Raw genomic sequence first — 25,265 nt, 5'->3', positions numbered from 1 at the left:
TATTTCATACAGAACTACTCAAAATCCATTTTTAAAGTTCTCCTAGCAACAGAACAAATGAAAACTTCATAAACCTCATCAAGCTTTTTAAGACTTCTTAAGTTTGTGGACTTCTGAAGTTTGTTGGAGAATTATCCAATCTGACCTAACAGAAGATTATCTACATTAGACAGATGTTTACAGATGGACAAGTCTGAGGACAATTTAATCTTGATGTGGCATTTCAGAAGCACCTTTCACCTCTGTAGTATAGCAAAGGCAGCTTTAAGCAATTTGAGTGCAGTTTTATTTATTAACACTTTGCATGACTTACTACTTCAAAATGCCTAAGGCTGTCCTTAAAATCATCTTGGCACATGTTTCCTTTGAACATTTTGCTAAGTGCTACTAAAACTTTACAGCCCTGAGGAAAAAGATATCGGAGAGAGCTGGCACACTTACACTTTAAACAATGAGGCAGACATAGATCTCTTCATCTCCTTCCCCATTCAGATTCACGACATGCAAAAATATCCCTTTACTTAATATAAAATTTTCAGGATGACATTACAAGTATAAATTACATTTCCCCCAGAAAATGCAACATATCCCTGATGAGCATGCACAGCACAAAGGGCCGCTGCTTAGCACAAAGATAATGATTTTAAATCTTCAGTGTAGCCACGTAAGAGAGGAATAAAGCCAATATGAATGGAAAATTTATGTAATTTTTAAATTAACTCAATTTGCAACAGATTTTTTTTTTTTTAAACAGTATATACTGTTCTGTGTCTTTTTAATCTCATATTTTCTGTTTTCTCAAGTTTGGCAAAACAGAAAGAATAGCACCAGTGAAGTAAATGAATTAGGGACAGGAAGGGAACTGAAGAAGTGCACATTATTTCTTTCAAGTTATAGTCATCTTTGTCATTGGGGAAAATTGCACTTCTGCCTGGAACATAATATACATATTTGACAACGTATCCATAACTATTGCTAGGCAAATGTAAAAGTTGAAGGCTTCCTTCAAATTAAGTTATCCATACAAAAACTAGTTATTGTCACAGTAGTAGTGGTGTGAACAAAAGAAATCTGTCCATATGAGCAAAAGGCTTCCCCATGGTAACAAACATCTGCTTCACTTGCAATGGTTTAATGCAGTAGGGAGGCACCTAGGAGCTGCTTCCACAGGTGCTATTCCAAGCACCGCGAGTTTTTATACCCCTGGGCCATGCTAGGGGTACTGGTGGAAGGGCGAGGGGCTGCAAGGGATCAGCATGTGGGCTGCAGGCTGGCTTCCAAACACAACGGCAGTAGGGTCTCCTCAGCTATACCCTTCTCTCTCTCTCATCAATACTTTGCCCTTTTCCTTCCTTTTTCATCCCTCATATCTACAGTTTGCTATCTCCCAACTCCACCTCTCCTTCCTCTGTCCCCAAAAGAAAACGCGTTTCAAGAGAAACGCCAGCAGAGCAAGTTGGGTATGTGCTCGGCTCCCCTCTTCTCTGCCTGCGGAGGCAGCACGTCCCAGTCTCTGAGGGGATGCTTCTGAGGAACTGCAGAATAAAGCTGATTAGGGCATCTATTTACAAGATGGGAAACAAAATTTAAAAAAAAAAAAAAAAAAAAAAAAAAAAGCCATGCAAAGGTCGCCAAGGGTGGTATTCATCTAAATGAAGAACACTGCAATGCTGATGTCAACTGCTAAGCTTGGGCTCCATTTATAGTTGGGGTGGAGGAGGGATTGGGACAGAGGACGTTTTCTCTTTGACTTCAGGCCATGATACAAACTCCTGCCACTCTGGTCTCCCAGGCAGCCATTTGTTTCCACTATGCACGAAGTCCACACCTGAAGAAGGCAACAAGCGCAAAGGAGAGTTTCTAGGTAGAGGCACAGAATAAAGCTGTCCATCACAGCAAAGAGCCAGCTCACCTTCCTCAGCGGAAACAAAATGAAGGGGGAAAAACTTGGATAAATACCAGGGCAGCAAAAGTGTGTTTTAAGTTAAAAGCTCACATTGCCCCAAGAATAAATTTAGGTCAATATGAACAAATGACTATGGGTCACAGAGCTCTGGAAGAGCCCTTCAGCTGAAGAAAAACTAGGGAGACACAGAGCCCACTGTGTTTATGTAAGGGATTACGCGTGGCTGTGTGCAACAGAAAGGGGCAGAGATTCACGGCCCAGGAGGTCCCCCGTGTCTTACATTCCTAGATATTGGCCAGGTGGAATTTTGCTAAATTTTCCAAATATTTTCCTTCCAAAGAAATCACTTTCAAACTTCAAGCAAGTATGAAGAATTCCAGGCTCAAAGACTGATTTTCTTATAGAAAGTTACATCAAAATAAAACAAATAGGTTTCTTGGAAACCTTTGGGAAAAGAATTGGTCCCCTAATTTGCCAAACACGTGAGTAATAATTGCACTAGCTTGTTTGCAGAGTCCTTTTTCTGTTTGCTATTGCCATTCTTTCTGAAGAAGAAACAGATTCTCAGGGGAACAATAATTAATAGACTCAGTCAAGAGATCATTTCCTCTGGTCCCTCCACAGTGCTAAATCGCATCAGTCTCCAGGAAATAGAGTAAAGTGCGAGTGCTAAAAACAATCTAAGCCTGCTACAAATGGGAGGAAAATGCGTACCGAAGCAATGGGGGGCATGCGGATGTTTAAGGGAGCTCAAGAAAAGCTATTCTTTCTTTTTTGTTTCCATTATACAATTTTCCTTGATGCTCAAGTTACACCTACCTAGATTTACTACGACTAGAAGTACGTGTTTCAGAGGTTATTTAGGAAGTAATTTAAATACATTGAAGAGGGTATAAACCTATGGGATGTGTAAGCGAGCCAGGAAACTACCAAACACTCCTGACACAAATATAAAAACCCAGGACTGAGCAGGATCACTGCAGACTCTTCCCAGCAAAAAGGTCAAACAGCAGACACAGTTTTGATCCTTCAGTAGGGAAGAGGTGCAGAAGCATGAAAAGAAGGCAGCAGAAAGCAGGCTGTCAAAACTATTATACAACCTTAAAAACTTGATAAATTGTTTTTATGCATCAGATCCAGACTATGTGCTGTAGAAGAGCTGCAAGCACAGCTGTGAGTAAAAGTGCATCGATGTTATTACTCTTAGTGCACCTATGCTTTACCTGTATCTTGGCCCTTAATTTTTTCTCCAAATTGGTGTATTTTTCATTTCCAGAACTAATGTAATTGCTTCTGCTGCTGTCAAAATTAAACTTGCTCTTTTTTTTCTTCCTTCTTTTTTAATTATAATTATTTTTATTGAAAGACAAAAGCTACCACTGAAAATAAAGGGGTTTTAAGGAAAAGTATTTCAGAGAAATAATCATCCAAAACTCACAGGTGAGGTCTCTGAAACACCAACACTGAAAACACCACAACAGTCCATAGTCACAATTAGGTATTACGCCAGCAAATCTAACCTTGCATCAGAATGTGGCACACTGTGCTCTTTTTTTACAGGACACAAAAAATGCCCATAGTCATAAAGAAAACATTTCAAAATGGATAACTGAACTTGGTCTTGGCAAGGAAACTTAAGCATCTTCCAGCAAAAGAGAAAACTTTTTCTGTCACACCCTCAAGAGGCCAACCAGCAAGCCTTGCTCACTCTCTCGTGCGGCGGCAATGCTGATGACATTTGTTAAAGACCAATCATAATGTGGTGATTGGGTAATCTTGTGGATAGCCTCAAGTGAAATATTTCCAGCAGAGAAGAAAAAAGTATATACAAACACAGTATTAAAAAGCACCAAAATACGTAACTAATACATTGTAATATATGTACACAAGAGAACGATACAAAGCAGACGTGCTTGTGATTACAAGCGTCTCTTCCGCCCCCCAAAAAAAGTCTTCTTTTGAGCATTGCTCCTTGCTGACATGGTGGGAAGGTAGGTCTGCGTCCTGCCTCAGCCTTCACTTACATGGTTAGGTCAGCAGGACTGTTTATAAGCCACAAAGATTTATACGAACATATAACTAAATCTCCAAGTGTCAGTGATGTTGAGCAAACAAAGCGGCAGCTGAAGTCTTTGGGAGCTAAGAACCTCTGGGACTAATGAAAACCAAGCCATCAGTAATTAGTTGAAAAGACTCAGGATTCACCGAACACAAGAGGGTAGGGTTTTTTTCAGCCCTGTTTTGAGCATCCGCACAATTTCTACAAAAGGAAGTCAAAAAGTGTTACACTCACTCAGACAGAACACCAAACACCGGTGCACGCCGGCCGAGGAGGCGGTGGTGTTGCAGCGACTGGCTGCCACGGGACGGCTGGAGCTCAGGAATCACCCAGCAAAACCATCAGTAAGACTGCATCTAGTGTGCCCACCTAAATGCTGTCTTACTTTCCTCGTTTGAAACAAATGAGAACGCTCTCGTAGCTCGTGGTTGCTCAGAGCAGCTCAATGCAGTAGGGCAGCAATAGTCCTGACCTTCAATCTTCACTAGATTTGCTGATTTATAAACATCACCGAGGCCGAAAGCACCATTCATAGGGCTGGCACCATCTGAACTGCATGCGGCATAACACGGACAAAAAGGACAATCCCAAATGCAAAGAAACCTCAACATAAGACATAACAACGTGATCACAGGGTGACAGGGAATACGCACCCGCTTGTTTTCCCACTTCTGCTTCAAGCAGAGAAGCCTTGAGGAGATTCAAAGAAAGCTCATGTAAAAGCAACCGCGGCTGCCTGATCAATGTGATCAAAAAAGCCCGTTTCTCTTTCTGCTTATTTGGAGCCAGATGGAGAAACTGCACTTAGAGTTAAATATCTGTCTAAATACCTAAATATGCACTGTGATGAGTCAGAGTATTTATTGTTGCCTTGCTTCAGTCACCCTGTTTAAGTTGCATTCAAGCTTGCTTTAAAATGGATCCACAAAGATAGCTAGAGGCTAGTTCAAGTGGAATTAAAGAATATGAATAGCGAGACACGTTAATACCTCATGGTAACTCCATTAACTGCAGATACTTATCCCAGAATAAATGTGACCTTCTCTTTTCCCCCTTGCTTTTGCATCCTTAATAGACAAATATCAATTCTACTGAGTTAACAGAAAACCGAATAGTATTACCACTAGTTGGGGAAAAAAAAAAAAAAAAAAAAAGGAAGTTTCATGCCAGAAAACAGCGAGATGAATCACCAAGAACATAACAAGGTTATTTGTGAAAACCAAGGACATACATACACACTCCCAACACTATCACCTCTGAATGCAGCAAAATGCATTAAACGCTTCACAGAGCAAGCTACGTACAAGCTCTGTTCCTATCAGCTTATAAATTTGATTTCATTAAAAACTATGGAACTGACATGCTCAAAAAAAGAGAAGGGGCAACATAAAGGTTACCCTAAGGATCTGGCATGGTTGCTCAAACAGGGGTACACTCTGTTTCTGATTTGTAGTTAACCAAAATAGCTGTAAGATGACAAGATACGTTTCAGATCAACAGTTTGGTTTCAAACATTCAGTTCCACCTGTGTGCTGATTGCCAGGGAGAAAATAAATGTAATTTGTTTTTTAAAGCAAGAAACATATTTTTAATGCTAGTCTCTCTAGTACAGAATACACCAATGTATCAGTTCATGCAAAAAGAACTCCAAAGTTTTGCAGTACACATTGTAAATTATTTTAAAGGAAATTTATAGGACATGCTGCTTTAATGAAACCAAGAACAGAAACAGGTTTGAAATTTCTTTTGATCACAGAAGATTTACCGAATTCCTGAGAACTAAAAATACTGATAAAACATGTTTGACAAAATCCCATGTTTTCAACTGTAATAATTATATAGGACATAACAACAGTATACAAGGCACTCTAGGGAAGGAAAAAGGATGGTTACTCCACAATTTGAGTTTTCATTGTAAGATGTAAGTTACTGTCTGGACTACTTGGAGGGGAAAAAAAAAAAAAATTCAAAAATCTCCTGAGCTTCCACAGAATCTAAAACAAGCCTCAGAGGTACAAGTCAACCCAATAATTTCTAACAGATGATTCAGATGCCTGCATGGAAGAAAGACGTACCACATAACATTTTTTTCTGCTGGGGAGCGGAGGGGGGCGCATGGGGCTACACATACAGAATGATGCAGCAGAAGAGAGGCCATGTATAAACGGAAAAGCAAAGAGGAAATGGATGAAGACTTATTTTAAACAAAGACCACATAAGTAATGCTGAGAACCACCCTCACCCTTGTCAAGCAACCATGCAAATGCTGGGATTTTCAAAAGCAATGACTGAAATCAGCTTTCAGTGAAGATGAATCACAGCATCATTTTGGTTGGAAAAGACCTTTAAGATCATCAAGTCCAACCAGTTTGTTTTACTCCAGACTTCAGCATGAGCAAAGCTGCAGCATTTCAGAAAACTTCAGATAGAGTGTTTGTAATATATACCGTAAACAAAACATTCACCCATGTAAAACGAAACCTTGACTTAGCCTGGCCTAGCGCCTCTCAGAGAGGAACAGTGTTAGATAAGAGATCAAACAGACAAGTGTCTCCAACACAGGACTGGCACACGCAATGCGATGACGATCCATACAAGACAAGGGGGAAAACAGAGGGAATCATTTTAACATCACTCTTTTACATCTTTGCAGCTGAAGCCCTCCAGCAGAAGTGAATTTGCTGGGTTCAAACCAAAACCCCACCTTGCACAACGACACCAGAAAAATTAAAGGAATTATAATTAACGAAGGAGAACAGCGTGAAGATCTCAGTTCTAACAAACCTATCCTGCAGAATGCGTGCTAGCAAATTAAATAAGAATGCATACCTACATGGGAGAGGTGGAAAATCCTGCTATTGCTGTGACTTTCAGTGAAAGGGATGTTCTAATTTGCAAAACCTCACACGTTAAAGTAAATAATTATCAATAGCTAATTGCACTGTACTTATTTTAACAGCAAAGATGTAGTGAAGACTAGAAAACTGACTAAAAGGTGTAAATATTCCACCAGAAACAGTACAGGATCAGGTGGGCTGATAATGTGCTCTGTACAGAGTTTTTCTGAAATTGTTGTAGATGACCTACAGAGCACCTGCATTTTTCTCACTTTCTTGCAAGAGACAGAATTTAAAAGAACTTAAAAAAAAAAAGCAATAAACAAAAACCCCATCCTCAGGAACATGTTACTAAAGGAAAGGAATTCAATGATGTTTCTTCGCTTGGAATTCCTTTTTCAGGCATGAATTCTACATAAAGGGCAAGTGATTTAAACAACTGGTACAAAATAAGCCAAAAGCAAGAGATAAGTGAACTCTGTTCAATGTTACATGCAAGTTAAGGTAACAGGTACCATATTTATAGTCATAGATAATAACTGTAAGGGCTTTCTGGCACTAATTTTTCTCGACAAACACTTTGGGGTTATGCTCAAGAGACAGAAAAAAAAGAAGAAAAAAACCCAGCCGCTCGCTACTCATCAGTTGTGCTCTGTGTGCATTTCAATTACTCTCTATTTATTCTAGAGACAGAAATACAGCCCTTCACCTTTTTCAGCCCTGCAGAGAAAAAGGAGTTGCAACAGCATTAAAAGAATATTGCTGCACAGTAACAATTAGTGGGTATTTTGTATTGGCAGCACCACCTGAGAAAGGAAAAAAAAAACCCACAGCCCAAGGCTTCAGCTGGCTAAATGTACAGGACTGGTTCCTACCAAACACATCTTTTCAAATTCAGCTGTGCAGACCTAAAAGTCACTGAAAGACATTAAATTTGAGAATCCAAAGTGTCCCTTTTTTCCCCCATCACTTCACAGAAGAAGTCTGAATGCCACTACAACATATTTGAGGGCACAAAAATAGGTTTTGCTCATCTGGGTTTGAGAAAGCCTGCATCAATGCAAATACAGAATTAGATGACTTTAAACGGATGATGGAAATGCATAAATGGAAAGTGATACAAAATGGTGTGACACACAGCACGGGAAAACCCAAATTCATCCCACTACAGGAAGGGCCACAATCTTGACTCCAGTTCAGTCTAATCTACAGTCCAGTAGGCACACTATGATAACGCTAATTTATAGCCAGAAATGCTGTTCTAACACTGAAGGATTTAAATACTCTCCAGCCGTTACGTACCCTCTCCAGAAATAAAATATATGATTCTGTTCAGCATCACTGACAACAAACAAAATTCCCCAAATTCATGCAGAAAGACTCAACAAATGGAGAGTCCCAAATTTTTCTTATCAAGGAATTCTTTCAAAGACTACAGCACTACCAGATAACTAAAGATTTGCAAGGACCACTTCAGATGCCATGTATCACTTGTCCTGGGACAATTATTCTCCATTAGAGAACTCACGGCAGGGAGAATTTGCCCCCAAAAATAATTAGCCAGAGGGTAAATCATCAGCCCATCAGCAATCAGAAAGGACAAGACCATCTCTTCTGTAAATAAATGTAACTGACTCACACTCTCCTTATTAAATTCAGTAACAAAAACATTTGAGCAAGTAATCTACAATTACAGAGAAGGACTGCAGAGTTTGCTCTTTTTTACCCTTTTTCCTCCTCTGTGATTCTGATGGAGATTAATTCTGCCCCGTTGCCACACTTTTATTATCTTAAATTCCCATAAATATAGAATTTGACATTGCTTCACATGGGCTGGGCAGTTGTGCATGGCAAATCCTGACTAAAATGCAGATGTATTCTGGAAAACGACAGGTAAGGGGGCAATAAAGTTCTCAACTTTGCATTTAATTAGGTTGTTTTCCTGCGGACTTGGACTGAATTTCATTTTTACATCAATCTAAATCAGACCTCTAACACACATTTCAGGACAAGAACATTAAAAAAAAAAATCCACAAATACTTATAAAGGAATCCATATTGATGTTCCTCATTAACTTCAAAAACAGAGCCCATCACTAGCAACTTTATTTCTTCCAGCCAGGACATCCAACTGCAGGCTGAGGCAGCCACGTGAAAACCAAGCAGCCCCGAACGATGCACTGGCAAAACCCTTGCCCGAAAGAAAAAGCTATGCACCCTGAAGCTCAACAAACTGAGGAGGAGGCGGAGGAGGACTTCACTTTCTGCTGCAGAAGGACTATGAACCGCCTCTGGAAAATGCGATGGCTTTAAACCCAAAACTGCCAGGACATGCTGAGAACAGGATTGACTCATGGCCTCGCGTGACATCACCTGGGTGTAGGCGAAATCTTTTGCTGTTTGTTCCTGGATGATTTAGGCTTCTGTACCTCACATGTAAGTGGAAGCGAGAGATGCAATGCTCAGCTGTTACATGGTGTTACACCTCCGCTAGCAGCAGTCTCCAGCGTTCCTCCAACAGTCGCCCCAGGCATGCAGCACCACAGCAATTCAGCTCTGAGGTTACAAGGAGACAGGTCAGCAGCTCCCTACTAGAAAGGGTCACCTCCTATTCCTGAGCTAAACAGAAACATTAAGATACACTGCCTGTGACCCAAAGGATGCTGAGAGCTATGCCGGTGTATACCAGACATCCCTCTAGTGAAAATATGTCATCAAGATACGTACATCTTCAAGCCTTGAACATCTCACATCCCTCACCAGAGGGATAGCTCCCGAGGTTCGTGTTTACTCCTCGTGGGCTGAGGCAGCAAACCTCCCGCCCCCCACCTACCCTCGGTGCTTGCTCCTACCCCTACCTTTGCAAGGCACTGCAGACAGCACAAGAAGCAAGAGATTCAGCAGCTACAACTCTGAAAGACATCCACCCTCCAGCAAAAACCCAAGCCATGCTCCTTCTCTCCTACCACCTGTTTCTACCATCTGTCCAGATGCGTTCAGACGCTGGAACAGGCTGTGAACCCGAGTACGAAAGCACTCACAAGGAAAGACCACAGAAATAGGCACCTGGGAGAGGAAGCAGCCAGCTAGTCAGGGGGTTCCCCAATTACTCATAGAGATTTCTGCTTGCAAACCAGCAAAATCTCCACTGCTCTGCCACAAGTTCCTCAATAGCCTACTCTGCGCTAAACTAAATCACTCATTTGCTTTCATTTAAGCTAACTTTCATAGAAATGGGGACTTTTTCCAACATTCAACATGTGCAGCTACAACAGCTGACATCAGAAGCACATAATCACAGTATGCAAATATTAATGACAGCCTGCAATGATATAGGGCATGCATGATTTACCATAGAGGAAAAAAAGGAAACATTTAAGGCCACAGTACCAATCAAAGGATGTTTTGCCCAGAGGGTCGCTGGAATGCGAGACAATTTGCCAAGGGAAACAGCGGGTGTGGCCTCTGCACAAAGCTGGACTCAACATCTGTTTCAAGAGCTGGGACATATTTCGGCAAGAACAGGATCAGGCTGCTAGTACCTAAGGTTTTCTTCCTACACAGTTTGTTTGTGGGTTTCGGTTTGGTTTTCACACAGACAGCACTATACACTATGGTCATTCAAGATCCCACCTGGAAAGTGTATTTCCAAGTTTTTAAGCAAGCTTAAAATCCATCTATCAAACTATTATCTTCAGATTCTTTTCCACAGCTTGTGTTTAAAAAACAAAGTGCTTTGCAAGCCTCAGGATATTTATTAATAGGGCCAGACTGGAAAAAATACAGTAATCTACTCCAATGAGAATTTCAGCCTGCAAGGATACTGAATCCCTACGCCAAGTCACGTATAGATGAGCGTAACAGGAGCTTTTACAAACTAACGGGCAGAAGGAGAAAATAATCAACATTAAACACCACCTAATTTAGGTCTCTAAATCAAATCTGACAACCCAGACAATGCAATCAGTTTTCTAAATACGTAAACCTTTGCAAATATTATACCCTTATCAACACCGAAAGAAAATAACTGCAAGTTTCAGGAGATACAGGCACCCAGGCCAAAGTTTGCGTGCTATGCACCAGGTACTTGTAGACATACTTAGGCATTCAAGATCCTTGATTTCAAAAAACTTGATCATCTACAGTAAATAAAACCAGTGAAGACTGGCTTTGATCTAGTGGAATTATACAGCACAGTAGCAGTCATAAAATCATGGGATCATCTACCTTCATGGCAGCGTAGCAAAGGTGATTGATAATCAGATTCAGATAAAGTAGTGCACAAAAATATGTATATTATTTAAAAGTAAACAATTCAATTGTATGATGAAATATCAAACAGCCTTCAGTACCATTTCCAAAGTTTCATTCACTTGCTTCAAAAATATAAAGCATCCAAGTATGAAATTACAGCAGACTATCTTACAGGTAGGTATGATCAGCACTTACTCTTCCTGCATACCTGAGGGCACCGTAGCCTGAACAAACCCAAACTTTATGTACATTGCCTTTAGCAACTGAATGCTACCGCCATCTATTTAAGTACTGTTGTAATATTCAATTCCCCGTTAGCAATTCCTAACACTCTTTGATTTAGTAGAGGATATATTCAGGATATCCTTTTAACTGTGCACTGTCGATAACACTTAGATAGTAATCATTAGGAAGAAAAACATTACTTATTTTTCTTTCTGAGTCAGCCGTGCCCGATAAGACCCGGGCATCTCCCAAGGGAGTGCTGAGATTTGACACCCCTTTAGAGAAACTGAATGCGAACCACATGGATTCGTCAGCCAAGACTTGCTACAGAAAGGTTGTCCAATGCCTTTTGTAAGCAATACCATGCACGCACAGCTCCTTTATTCCCTAGATGAGAAAAAGCCATTTCACTGCAGGGAGTGAAATGGCTTTCTATATTCTCAAATACAGAAAGGCGGGAATAGTGTGAAATTTGAACTCTGCATACATCTTTTCCAAACCACTGAGAGTTCAGCTGTATTTTTGCTCCAGGTACAGATATTCCATTAGAACAAGTGCAGCAAACAGCATTTGCACAGGTATACTACTTGGTGAATGACAGAGATACTTAGGCAAATGAAAGTAGTTCAAAAGACCCGGTATGTCATGTAAAAAGACTGTTTCTCAGGTTTTAGTTTTATTTGGAATTTAAATTTTAAAGAAATTAAGCTTTGAAGAGCTGTGACTAGCAAAAATGCTATTTTTACATCAACAGAAACAAGTATCACAAGCAAGTAACCTCCTTCTTCACAGTACCATGCAAAGACACTCAAATATAAAAGGTAAATGATTAGCAACTTAAGAGAAATAAAAGTAGAACAAACTACCCAAATATATCTGTGACCTCAATCATCTTCCATTTACATAGCTCCACTCTCCAGGCCGAAAGAAACGTAAAAATCCGCCTCCAAATTTCAAAAAGGTTCTGGGAAACAGAACTGAAACACACACCATCAGCCTGCAAGAGGAGTATTGGCCCCATGGAGGCCAACATTTTTACTTAAAGGTAGTTCGGTATCACACCACCTTCACATCTGAACATCTCCTAAAGGTTGGCATGTTTTTCCATGTGCCAGTTCTTTTAGGAAGAGAAACATTTCTGCAGATAAATAATGAAAAAGGACCAGACAAGCACTCTACTCAAAAATCACCAAAAAAGGACGACAGAGACCGAAATCCTCAGTTCCCATCTCGCACTTTTCACTTGCATGACTAACCTTCCTGCCAGGCACAGGTTGCTGATTTTGGCCACGGGCGACCTTGCTGTTCAGGCAGACTTCCTCAGCACCGTGAGCACAAAACCTCATCCATCCAGCACCTTTACCAAGGACTATTGCTGGTTGATTAAAACCCCTCTTGCAGAAGCGCAATCAGCATAAATTGCGGGGAAGCATACTGCCACATCAGAGCCGAACGATTGTGTGCCTCTCTGAATAAAAACCCCAACACTCCACTCCTGTGGAGTTTTATTAAACAGCACCTTTGCTGAGTACTATTACAAGAACTGTAATTGCGCTGCAGTGACAGATTATACCGTGTAAAGACAGGCAGAGCAATGGAATGAAAGGGAAGCTTTACCTCCTGCTATCCATACACGGAGTGGCCACTTGCTCCATCCTTTAGACCACTTCTAATCCCGGCCGATGTCTGTGGGCAGACTAATACGACCACATCAGCGCAGCTCTGCACATGACCTAGCAAGCTTTGCCAAACCCAACCTGCATCTGCTGCCATCTTTTCTCCTGTATATGAGAGAAAGGACATTAATACCCGTGTGTGTGTGGAGAGCCCCAGGAATACATTAAGAGTTCAAGCATTGTAAAAAAAAAAAAATGACCTGATCTGAATTGAAATTTACTTCCTGCAACTTTTTAAAAGCCTGTGACACACACAAGAGCTCTTCGCTTCCTCTCTTCCCCTCATCCTGGCTCTTCGGCATTAACTCATGGCCACTTTGCACAGAGGATAAAAGCTGGCTGGACTCACTTTAGATTCCATCAATCCCAATCAAAGCTTGGCCTTGGTGTTCACTATTGAGCGACAAATAGTGCTGGTTTCCTATATTTATATATGCTCTTTAGAGATTAGCAATAAAAGCACTTTCCAATGTTGCAAAAGTGTAAGCATGAATCATCGCCAGCACTGGGAATTTCACCCAAATGAAGAATGAAGGATTGGGCTCAACAGCGATCGGAAATCATATTCCTTCAACAAAACGTCCAACACGCATGAGGTCAGCATTAAGTCTCTGATGAATAAAATCTGAGAGTTGGATGCCAAAAATTTGACATTTAACCATTCCTCTGCTGCTAACTGCCTCTTTTGTAGCTTGCTTATCTGATCAAGTTGGAAGTATTTTTCACAATTTCCTAATTAGAAAACACCTACTGTGTGATTTTATTTATTTTTTTTTTAACTAGTTAACTCTGCCTTTGAGTCCCTGGAATATGAGAAAATATGCAGCTGTCTCCTATGGAGCAGAGATGTTTAAATTACAGAACCCGGTGGGCAAGAACTTATGCCCATGTCGAGCACTGCCTGAATCCCACAACCAGTCTTCCACCTCACCAAACCTGACTGCAATCGTACATTACGGTTGATCTGGATATGCACCGGTCTGGTCTGCTCCTACGCTGCTTCTTGCTGGCGAGCCCGTTGGGAAGAGAGAAACCAGACAAACAGTCTAGGTGAAGGCAGCACACTTATTAGTCCTGTAAGATAAATTACTTGCAGGATTTACTACAAGCACTGAAATAAACGTGGCGTGCAATTTTGGTGCTAAAAAAATCTGCGAGAGGCTGAAGGCTGGAGTCATCAGGCAATGTATCTTGAAGTCAGAAAGGCAGGCAACTCTCTTCAAAAGTGGATTCTTGCAAAACGCAAGCAAGCCCACAGAAGGATGTCAGTGCTTGGGTCCTCCTCACAAAGAGGTTTTTACAGCCCTAGCTTACAGTTTTACAGGGTCACCACCAATCTTGCTATTCTACTTTGAATTATTCTGTAATCTAATTTTGTTACAAGTAACAGTTAGCATTACTACAACTAGAATACTGGAGGAAAGCGTCTATTATCCTCTTTTTAACTCCCTCCGTGCTCCAGAAGGCATTTGTGGTTCTCCAGTGTCATAGTTTCCCTTGAAAACCGTTTCTTTTGTTTCCTCCATCCTTCCACGCAGACTGGCAGATTTAAGACAGTAAGAGCGAGCAGCAAGTCTGCCCACCGCACTGTCAGCTGGACGCAGGCTGAGCCAACACACAAGACAAGACAATGCCCCAAATACTGCTGGAGGCAGGGGAAAAAAAACCCTTCCTTTCCCAAAAATATTCTCTGACATCTGAACTGGAGGTGACCTCAGTATCAGTGATAGATTCAGAGCCTTAAACCAACTCATAGTTGTGTCCTCCAGGGACCCACATATGCCCTCCATCCAGCTGCCAGAACTCCCAGGTTTTGGCCCCAAGGAAGCATCTCGCATCTTCTCTTCAGACAAATCCCCCGCAGTACCCCACAGGTCATGGCAGCCACTTCCAAATCCCAGCTCCTCCGCATTTTCTTCTGTTCCCTGGTTAAAGGCACACAGAGTTTCCACATTACAGCAAATGTCCTTTCCCTTCAGGGAAATCCCTTCTGGTAAACGTTTCAAGACAGACTAAGATTAAAGATGCTACACCAAGATTAAAATGGCTATATCCAAACCAGATCGTACTTCAGGCTTCCTGCTTTGGACCACTGAGGGCCAGCTGATTGTGCAACACCCGAGGCTATTTTGAGTCTTTTCTTCACATATGTAAAAAAACTACATTTCAAGTTACCGATGGATCTCTTAAAATAAAGTAAGCATAATATTGCTTTTTGATATTTTAGCTGAGATACATGAAGCAGCTTTTAATTCCCTGCTGCTAAGATGAAAAAAAAAACAAAAAAACAAACCAACATATCAATTTAGGAACCAACAGTAATAAATCCCAAGTCAGGAAGGTGACCATCCCTCTTAATGAAATCATTTGAAAAATGTTCCTAGAACATTTGGAGATCTTAGTATCAGTTATGAACACCACAATAGCAAAACCAGCTTGTAAATCAGAGTGAATTCAGCCTGATGATTAGTGGGCAGGTAAAACTAACCTAGATCTAAAAATTAAAGGGTACAGCTTGGCCAGGCAACACACAGTGAGGATGAGATACTATTTAACTTTCTACAAGTTTTCATAAAAATACTAAGTAGGTGTAAATACCAGAAAGGGAGCTCTTTGAGCTACGGAAAAGATATTAGGAGGGGGAAAAAAAAAATAAATCATTTATGTGACTCAATGCAAGTGTAACACTCTCTTTTTTTTCTTCCCTCCCACCCCCCCCTTTTTTTTAACCTACTCAGTAAGATTTTTTTTAATAATTATTCATTTTCAGCTCGCTCACTTCTTTTAACTTACTTCTCATTGAAAAAAATGTTTCAGCTGGTTAAAATTACCTCTTTGCCTACTGAAGCTTTTAGGTGAGTCAGCACCAATGCCGAGTTCAAAGTGTAACTGTGACATAATTATCAGTCATCCCACTCACACTTAAGATAACCTATAACGGTTTTGATCCAGTGTATGTCATCATTCCCACAGATGTTACAATCTTATCTTAAAGTCTTCATTTGTATAACCTATGCTTGCAAAGCTCCAGAATCACAATAGCATCCATGTGGATTGTCATGTTACACTGGCAGAGTGAAGGAGCTGGTATGGAAGACCCAATGTCCAAATCATACGAATTTCAGACGTTTACACTCAAGCTTACTCTATTGGTCCTGAAGCCCGAATACCCTTCAGGCACTGGGCAGCACCAGGAGCACATCCCCCAGTTCAGCATCACCTGAACGAACACCAGTTCCCATGCTCCATGACTGCCCCGAGGCACAAACCAAGGCACATGAGTGAGGAAGGCCAGGAGATTCCCTCCAAAAGCACACTGCTGGTCTGAACCAAGATGCTAACGTAGGCGCTTCCTTATGCACTTCTACAAAAGTCATGAAACTTTAATTATCAGTCCTGAAAAGCTGAAAAGCCCACCACAGAAATTACTATAATTTCTTCTGCCGATAAAGTAATTGCTATTAAATACTATAACGCTGTATAATTTTTATTTCACAGTTATCAAAACAATCCCAGAACTTGATTTGTATTTACACCACGCAATTATTCAAAGTTAATGAGAATGGTATGAAGTTACATTTAAGCAGTAATTACTAAGGCCTCAATCCAACAAAGCTCTAAAGTCTTAGCTTATCTTCAGGTCAACAAGCATTTGTTTTCAATTAGGCTATTCATAGACTTCACATTAAGCATATCCATGGATAATGTACAGCATCCAGACCCACATTCTCTAAACAAACCAGTAACATCACCTGCAAAAGTCACTTACCTCCTAGATGTATCTAGGTGTTGTTACTTTAACACTTTAAAATAAAATCTTTTTTACTGTTTTAAGATATATTTTAATAATATTCTCAGGTGCACAATTTCTCCTTTGCTGCAACATACAGCAATCAAAGAGCAGTGGCTTTGCAACAGTGACGATGGTCGTGTGTGGTGGCCGGCCATCCTGCCTTTTTCTTTGCATGCCTGCTGACCTGAACTTAATGCACTATCTGCTGCTGGCTGCGGGCAAGAAAATGGACTGATACCCAACTGACAGAAACAATAATGTGTTTGTAACCAGTAGTTAATGGTAGACTGACAAGCACAATCAGAGGAAGTAATAAAAGTTTCATGGAGCTAGCATGTAACACGACTGGTCTCCTATGTGTATAAATATGAACTGGGCAATTACTCTATTAAAAAAAGAGATACCAATTCATTTGATGCATGATAATTAGTTTTCCAGAGAAATCACTATCGCTACTCATACACAAAAGTTATTTGCTTCTATATGACTGCTTCAGACAATGTGCCGTTGCCTCTAAAGCTATAGTGTTACTATAGTAGCTGAATGTACTGAGTAATACCTGCAGGTGAGTGAGTATGGAAGAATTTACAAAGGCAGATGTTACCCCCACCCCCACCCCCCCCCCAAAAAAAAACCACCCAGCAACAACTACTCTAAACTGTTCACAGAATATTTTTTTTAAAAAGGCATAAAAAGAAACTTAATTTAACAGCTAATACTGAAGGAATCAAAGTGAACCTAGTGAGAAAAGCTCATTGCAGTGCACTCCACAGGTGACACACCTATCAACCCACCGTGCAGTGCCAGCAGCCGTACTACTCACCAGGACCAGAAAAGCAAACCTGCTCTGACTGACAAATTCTCACATAACTTCATCAACAGCAATAAAATTATTCATTATTTACACGAGTGTAAACGAGAGTAGCATCCGACCTCGCACGCTGTTACTCGTGCTAGCATTTATTTATGACTTCAGGAGAGGAGGCAGCTGGTTGTTTCTATGCGGCTTTTTTTCTTTTTTTTTTTTTTTTTTTTTTCTCTCCTGCCCGAGCAACCGCGAAAATGCTCCTAATAAGGCCGGTAGAAAGGAAGTGGCTTCTCAACAGCACAAACTCTAGTGAAGGAAATAATTAAATATGGTGTTATTATCTCAAATGCAGCGGGAGCGGTGCCGGAACCAGTTTCGGAGAGCGCTCCCGCCGCGGGGGGTTCACCCCTCGGGCCGCTGCTGCGAGCGGAGACAAGCGCAGGACGCGGAGCCGGCCCCGGCCCCACCGCGGCTCCCCAGGCAGGGGCGCCTCTGCTCCCCCCGGGCAGCGGCTGCACCCCCACGCTTCGGGCGGGCTGCAGCCCAGCTTCCCCGCGGCTGGGATCTCACCCCGCTCTTTTTTTATTGAGATTGTAAAAATATATAGGTATTTTCATAGCATCTCCTGCAAAGTGCAAACTCCCACACGGGAAAGCGGAGGGAAGCTCAGCGCCCCGCCATGCACGCCGAGGCTGTGCCCATCGCGGCTGGGCGGGGGGGGGGGGTCCCCGGCGGGGCAGGATTGCCACCAGCCTTCCCCAGACCCGCTGCTCACCCCGCGCACACGGACAGACGGACGGACGGACGCACACAGCCCCCGGCACACGTGGGCGCAGCGTCCCCCCACGACCCCGCCGCCCGAACCCCCGTCCCACGCAGCCCCGCGGCCCCTTCCCGCCCCGCCGGCCCCAGCCCTCACCGCGTAGCGCAGCGCCAGCTTCTCGCTGAACACCGAGTCCCCCATGGGCGCGGGCGGGCGGAGGGGCCGCTCCCTCCACACGGCGGCGGCTGCAGCGGCGCTGGGCGCTGCTCTGCCCTCAGACGGCGGAGGCGGCAGCGCGGGGCTCCGGCCCGGCAGCCTCCTGCCCGGCAGCCTCCTGCCCCGTCTCCCGGCGCCCCTCCTCGCAACTTGCCTCCACCCCGCCCCCGGCTGTCCCCACCCCGGGAGCCGGCAGCCCCTCGGCGGAGCGGGGCGGTAGCAGGAGGAAGAGGCGCCGGCGCTCCCCCGCGCCGCTGGAGGGGCGGCGGTTTCAGTCCTCCCGCCCAGCGCCGGTGACTCCCCCCGCGGCGGGGCCGGTCTCTCGCCCGCCCGCTTCCCCCCGCGGCGCTCAGCCCTGCCGCACCTGCGGGCCGGTAGTGGCGGAGGCAGCGCCGCCGCGGAACGGGGCTCCCGGAGCGCTGAGGGGAGGGGAGAAGAGGAAGGGGCAGGGCGGCGCCGGGGCGGGGGGCTCCGTGCCCGGCTGGGACCGTCCCGACGCCGGCTCACGGCCCGCCGGGCGAGGTGTCCCGTGGAGGCGCTGAGCCACGGCCCCGGGAGCGGCGGCTCCAGCGGTCCCGTCCCTCATCCCCAGGGCAAAGCATCCCACCAAGTCGCGCCGGCCCCTCGCAGCACCTGGAGCTTGGCGAGGCGGCCCGGGTCCTGCGAGGGAGGACCTAAAGTTTAAGGAGAGCAGAACAAATAAAACTAATTTTCTAATACATATTTTTATAATACGTGATTTGGGGGCAGTGGCTCACGATTCTTGAACACTTAAGCTTTTAAAAATGAAACGGTGTTTCATGGCCTATTCGTTATTTTACAAATGTGTATTTACACAAACTGAAGCAAATTCTGAAGGAAAATTGCGTTCTGCTGCGTTATAATTAGTAGTGACTTCTGTGTGACTTGCCTGGGAAGACTATGGCATCTCCATCAATGGAAGTGTTTTAAAATAGATAAACCTCCCTCAGTGAGGCATGACCTCAGCAGAGTGAGGCTAGGGCCAGGCTAGGTGATTTCCTGAGCCCTCTTCCATCTTTTTAATCATTTTTCAATGCTTTTCATAAATCTTTGTTGGCACAGTAACTCCCCCAGTTACCCTCAGTTGTTCTCTGAGGAAGTGGCCTTATTCTAGTGCTGCATGACATATATGAAATTAATGAGTTTTACTGTTTCCGACGTACAATCCAGGCAAACGTGTTACCAGCACATTACATTATCTATAAACAAAGGTAACATAGTTCTTCCGGGGAAAAAAGAAAAGGGGTTTTGGGGGAAACAACTTGTAAAATAAATAACTCAAAATACATGCTGGAAAGAGAATCAGTTGAGCCAAAGTTTTTACGTGCTCTGATGATGATGTACTGTACTCAACGACCTTCCAGTTATGGATCTTGCATGGATCTTAATTCCTATTGCAGAGGAAATCATCTTTAAGAGTTCCCATAGACAGGGAGATAATTTCAGTTAACTTGGCATGGACAAAGAATACAGTATCTGCATTTACCCATAAAGTCCATTTTTGTCTCTCGGGTGAACAATCTGTGCTACTCCCTTCCTGGAAAACGAGGCAGAGTAGATTTTGAGCAGTTGCAGGGCATCTATTGGAAAGCAGCACCCAACAGAAAGAAACCTGACATATCAAACATTGCAAATCAGCAAGATCTCCAAGCAGGCAGAGGAAAAAAAGTTACTTAAAAAAAAAAAAAAAGAGTATCTCAGTGCCTGATTTTCCCTTGTGAAGTTCTGCTTTTTATTTATTTCAAGGAGATGGTTTCAACCTGAGAACTCTGCATATATCATACACTCTGACTCCAAACGTAGTTTTCCCTCTGCTCTGCAGGTATGGCATTTGACCACAGAAAACAACAGAAAGCAGGCGAACAAGAATGGGGAGAGGTATTTCCACCCTTGAGCTCTATAGCATCACCATATTCTTTTTAGCCCTATCTTCTGACAATGGTCAATGCAAAAGGAAATGCTAAACATCAGGATTAAAACATGGGGAGGGCAGGGGCACATTTCAATAAACACCCCAAAGTGAAAAGAATAGTATGGAGGAGCTCAGAAACCCCCAACTAGAAGGTACAGAAGGAAAAGACTCGCGAAGGGAAAGATGCAAAACTTGGAGGAAGCAAGGGAAAAGGGAGAAAACCATAAAGCCAGGAAGGTGAGGAATGCCCCAGAGGGAGCATTCCCTGGAGAGGGGAAGGTGAGGTTTTGCAAGTTGAACTCGTTTGACCCAGCAATTCATTGCCACCAGAAAGGGGAGTCCAGCTCCTGGAACCCTCTTCGCGCCCTCCCTCCCCCCCAGCCACACGCTACCACCACCTCCCTTCCCTCTGCCTCCCTGCTTGTCACAAACCAATACAGCAAATGGAGCGTGCAGTTTTCTTCCCATTTAGCAGGCTGAATCAGCTCTCCGAGGGAGGAGATGAGTGCCAGAGCTGGCACAAAGGAAACCGGGACGTTGTCTCGTTGGGAGCAGGGTACCGGGGGCAGAAGAAGAGCGTGCATGGAGATACCTGTGCAATAGCTGCAATATTGGTGCAGCTAAGATTGAAAATAAAGAATACACAAGCACAGAAAGTAGTAGAACTTTTCACAATGGCAAGGAAAGAGTTATGGGCAAAAACCTAACAGTTTGGAAGTGGGGGTGTCAACCCAGAAAAATGCAAGTTTACTAGATGTGCGTTTTTTCTGTTCACAGAAAAAACAGGAGAAAAAGATTTTTTAAGTATTTTCATTTATAAAATCTGAAACGATCTGGTAAGCTGCAACTATCAGAAATTTAATAGTGCAGTTCAAGATTTTTGTGTACCTAGTAACAAAATTTAAAACTAGTTGCTAATTATAGAATGTGTTTTCAAAGGCCAGACCTTAAAACAAAAGCTTTCTGGATTTTCAAAGCAAGCTATTGTGACTGTGACTAGAAAGCTCACTCATATTATGGTGGCCAAAGAGTCTTACCTGTCTTCAAATTGCACTGGATTTGGAGCACACTCCTGGTCCGCAACGAGCAGTAACCGATGGAGCTGTACTACTCAGTTGCTTCCTATCAGCCATCCCTCTTTTAAGCCACTTAGCAACTAGGATTAACATACAGATCTTTCATGGCAGTTCTGATTACCTTTTCCCCTTTCACATTCCTTCCTTATTCACATTCATTTATGATTCCTCCTCGGTATACCTTCTAAATTTCCTTCCTTCTTTATTTACCTGATAACGGGTACCTGAGGAATGCACGCAGCTCACTTTGGGAAGCGTAAACCTTCCAGGTCAGCTTCTCTTAACAGGTGATGCAAAGCACAGCAGTTCATTTCCTGCACATTTACTCCGAGGCTACTCAATCAAGAAAAAAAACAATACAAACTGGAAATTTTTCAGTAATTAAGTTTAAATCATGTCTATTGTATGAGGTACTGCTTCCTTGCATTTTTTTTAATGCTTTCCAAGATTCCTGTTGTGGTTGTTCCTTATACTGCTTTGAGAGGCTGTAATGTATGCTTTACACCTGCAAATGTAGATTAAAATAAAACCTTCACTCTTCTCCTATTTATCATTTGTTGTTGACAACAGCGAAGAACAACGAACAACATTTCAGCTGAAATTTAGTTGCTTCCAACACAGCAGCTGGGAAATGAGTAGGTAATTGAATTTTACTGTGCTGATCATTAATGAAGCCAGGTTTTGTTTTTCCAGTATTAGTCCATGAACTGAGTGCTTTCTCAAGAGTAATTGCTCTTAAACAAAGGAAACTAGCTATACACTTGCAAACAGCACACAATTATGAAGTTGGGGAGAAGTTACTTCTCTACTTCTCTGCCACAACTCCCGGAACTAGTGACTCAAGCTGTCTGATGTCACATCGGATGAGGTAGGAAAAAATTTCCAAATCCACCCTGTTATGGGAGGGAAGCCAGCTTGGTCCTTCCGACAGTAATGGATTTGTCTCACCTAAAAGTAAACATCTACAATCTCCATCTTGGCTTATCACCGTAGGCTCCCCTAGATCATGGGAAGGAACAGACACATCTGGTGGACAATTTATGTCATTCCCAGTCGACATCTAAAATAGATGACATAAATTGAAGTGCCTACATCACTCCACTGGGAGTCCATGCCAATTAGTTCAGACAGCTGCCCTTCGGGCATCAGCCGTTAAGTGAGAGGAAGCCCACCTGGGAGCCGAGCCATGGGATCAGCTTTTAAAGCTCACTTTGAAAAGTCCTTAACAGTTTCAGTGTCTTGATTCTTTTCATTCTGGAAAGCAGGGGCTACTGTACTTATCAGGTGAAAAAACAGTCGACATCTTCAGGCGAAAAAGCTTCAAGCAAGCACGAGGGTCTTGTTTTGTTTGACCTTTCTAACAGCCCACGAATGCAGTTTCCGCAGAGCGCTAACTCCAAATCTGGAAAAGACTTGCCTCTGTGGCTGCTGAGCCAGGGCCAAGAGTGATACTGGCAGCACACTTCTTCCTCGGGGAATTAGCACTTTTCTTATCCTGGCCAAATAAATGTTCATTCGGTCATTACAAGTTACAGTTTAAGTCTACTTCCCAAAAAGAAGAGAGAGAAAAGATGACAGACAAGTAAATCAAATGCATGAAGCTCTACAAACAAAACCTAGAAACTAAGGAATCAGAATTTAGGGATAACACACTGCAAAAATCCTTTGTTCAGAACTAACTTTTTTTTAAGAAGTATTTATTTGCTACCTATCAAAATATGTTGATAGTTTCTCACCAGCTTGTAACAGAACTAAGGAAAATAGTAGTTAATGCCCACGAAGAACGAAGTGCCGACTCACTTGTGGAAATGCTTTTCCACAACAGTGACACAAATCTTCTTAGACAAAAGAAATCCTGTTTAAAAAGAACTCGATCACTGTAATTTCCTAGATGTCTGAAACCCCTTTATACGAGATCTAATGCACCACAAGAGCATGGCAGTGTTACAGGTCTCAAGGAGCAGTTGCCCAAGAGTTACTCATACTGGCGGAGAGGAAGCTAGCGCTTTATTCCTCGGGAGCAGATACAAAGCAGCCTGTGTTCCCCAAACACAAACACCCATCTTGTGCTTGCACCAGGTGGTGCGAGCTGAGAGGAACTGCACCCTGCTGCACACCCACGTAACACTCCCGCACTGTCCAACTCTGCGAAGCCCAAGAGAGGAAACCGGACTCCAGATTACTAACTCGAACTTGTAAACTGTCTAGAGGAGGACCTTCCCCTCCACCCTTCCCCATGCCCTCCGCCTGTGGCCAGCCGGAGCTGCTGCTGCCTGAGCCAGCACCACTTGGGATGGAGCAGCAGCAATGCAAGAGTAGCCCCAGGGGAAGGTGAGACTCAAGACAACGTGCCCTGGGGCCAGAACAAGCTCTTCTGGTGAGCACGTGGCATAAGGAACAGACAACTCATGGAGAAATCACAAGCAAAATTTTTTCCCTGATGAAAGTGCATTAGCACGCATCCAGGAGTGTGTTAGCACTGCTGTGACACCAGAATTTCACTCAGGTATTTAAGGCTAGTTACCAGATTCCTCATTTTTTTCATCCAATAAATCACTACGCTGTTTAATTTATAGGCCACTCTGTGATGTTCTGTATGTGATTGTGCACATTACTGTTACTGCACTGTCACTTATAAGGAGCTTGGCAAAGAAATTTAATCTAAAAGACGTGCATTTTAGAATGCTAAATTACTTCATTCTTTATGTTCGCACATTGGTCTCTATCTCCAGCATCACTGAAAATTCGCTAGAATATCTTTAAACTAAAACTCCAGACCGCTAACTTGGAAATCAAAAATATGACCCTATCACATAGCATAAAATAGTTTTTCAATAAAAATTAGCATTTACCCTGTAGGTCACTAGAATTGACTTGGGTTTTAAAGTTGCAGAAGAAACCAACAGTTATCCTGCCATCTTTTTCTCTCCTCAAAGGGCGCACTTTAAATAAATGGGACCACTCACTGCTTCCTGTGTAGGTAAACGACAGTTTCAGGCTTAATTATGTTTGGGGTTTTTTAAATATTTGGTTTTCCTTGCTGATGGAACAAGCTAAAAAGGCAGACAGGAATGAGGTGAAAAAAATAAAGGGAGGAAAAAAGATGAACAAAAAAAATGGAAGCAAACGTAACTCCCAAGTTTAGAGTTTCAAAACACCTTAAGGGGCTTAAGCATACAAACCAAAAATCTCAGTGAAGTCTCATCTCTGTAAATGATACACATCTGGGAAAACAACAATTCACTGGAAGATTTTTCTAGTTCCTGAAAGTGGGTAGATCGCCATGTATTTCCTTCCTTGTTTATCTCCTTGCAACTCACGTTCACTGTAAACTGCATTACTGGGCTGAGCTCTCACTAGCAATTATCCTCCTCCCTAAAATGTCTTCCGAGAACTGGAGAGGGAGAAAAGCACAATTTTCTTTCATTACATATGACTTTTACAGAAATTGCAGCTATATAAGAAAAATAAAAAAACTCCACTAACTTGAAACAAATTGGCTACAGATGCATGATTTGCTTGCTCTGACTAGAAGGAGGAGTGCTTATCAACAACGGATAGAAGCATAGGCTTCTATCTCAATTTACCGTCTGGATATTTGACTTTAGGAGGGGGGAAGGGTTCTTTCACAAACCTAAAGTTTATTCAAAATTGTTTCATGGATAGTATGGGATTGTTAAAATCCATTTAGTGTGCAGAGTAATAACTACACAATAAAA

At 42.7% G+C, this 25,265-nt stretch overlaps 1 protein-coding gene across 2 annotated transcripts in view; it reads right to left on the bottom strand.

The window, feature by feature from the left end:
* Positions 1-25,265, bottom strand: part of ARHGAP6 (Rho GTPase activating protein 6) — a 343,171-nt gene that overhangs the window by 149,551 nt on the left and 168,355 nt on the right. The window contains exon 1 of one of the 2 annotated variants that reach the window (XM_075776405.1): positions 18,478-18,786. The exons of the other annotated variant lie outside the window; for it this stretch is intronic. Within the exon in view, the coding sequence (XP_075632520.1) occupies positions 18,478-18,522 (45 nt within the window). The 5' untranslated portion in view covers positions 18,523-18,786. Of the gene's footprint in view, positions 1-18,477; positions 18,787-25,265 lie in introns of those variants that run through there. 2 annotated transcript variants of the gene reach the window in all.

Source organism: Balearica regulorum, chromosome 1 (assembly GCF_011004875.1).
Source record: "Balearica regulorum gibbericeps isolate bBalReg1 chromosome 1, bBalReg1.pri, whole genome shotgun sequence".
Classification (NCBI taxonomy): Eukaryota; Metazoa; Chordata; class Aves; order Gruiformes; family Gruidae; genus Balearica; species Balearica regulorum.
This window is presented reverse-complemented; position numbering and strand designations above follow the sequence as displayed.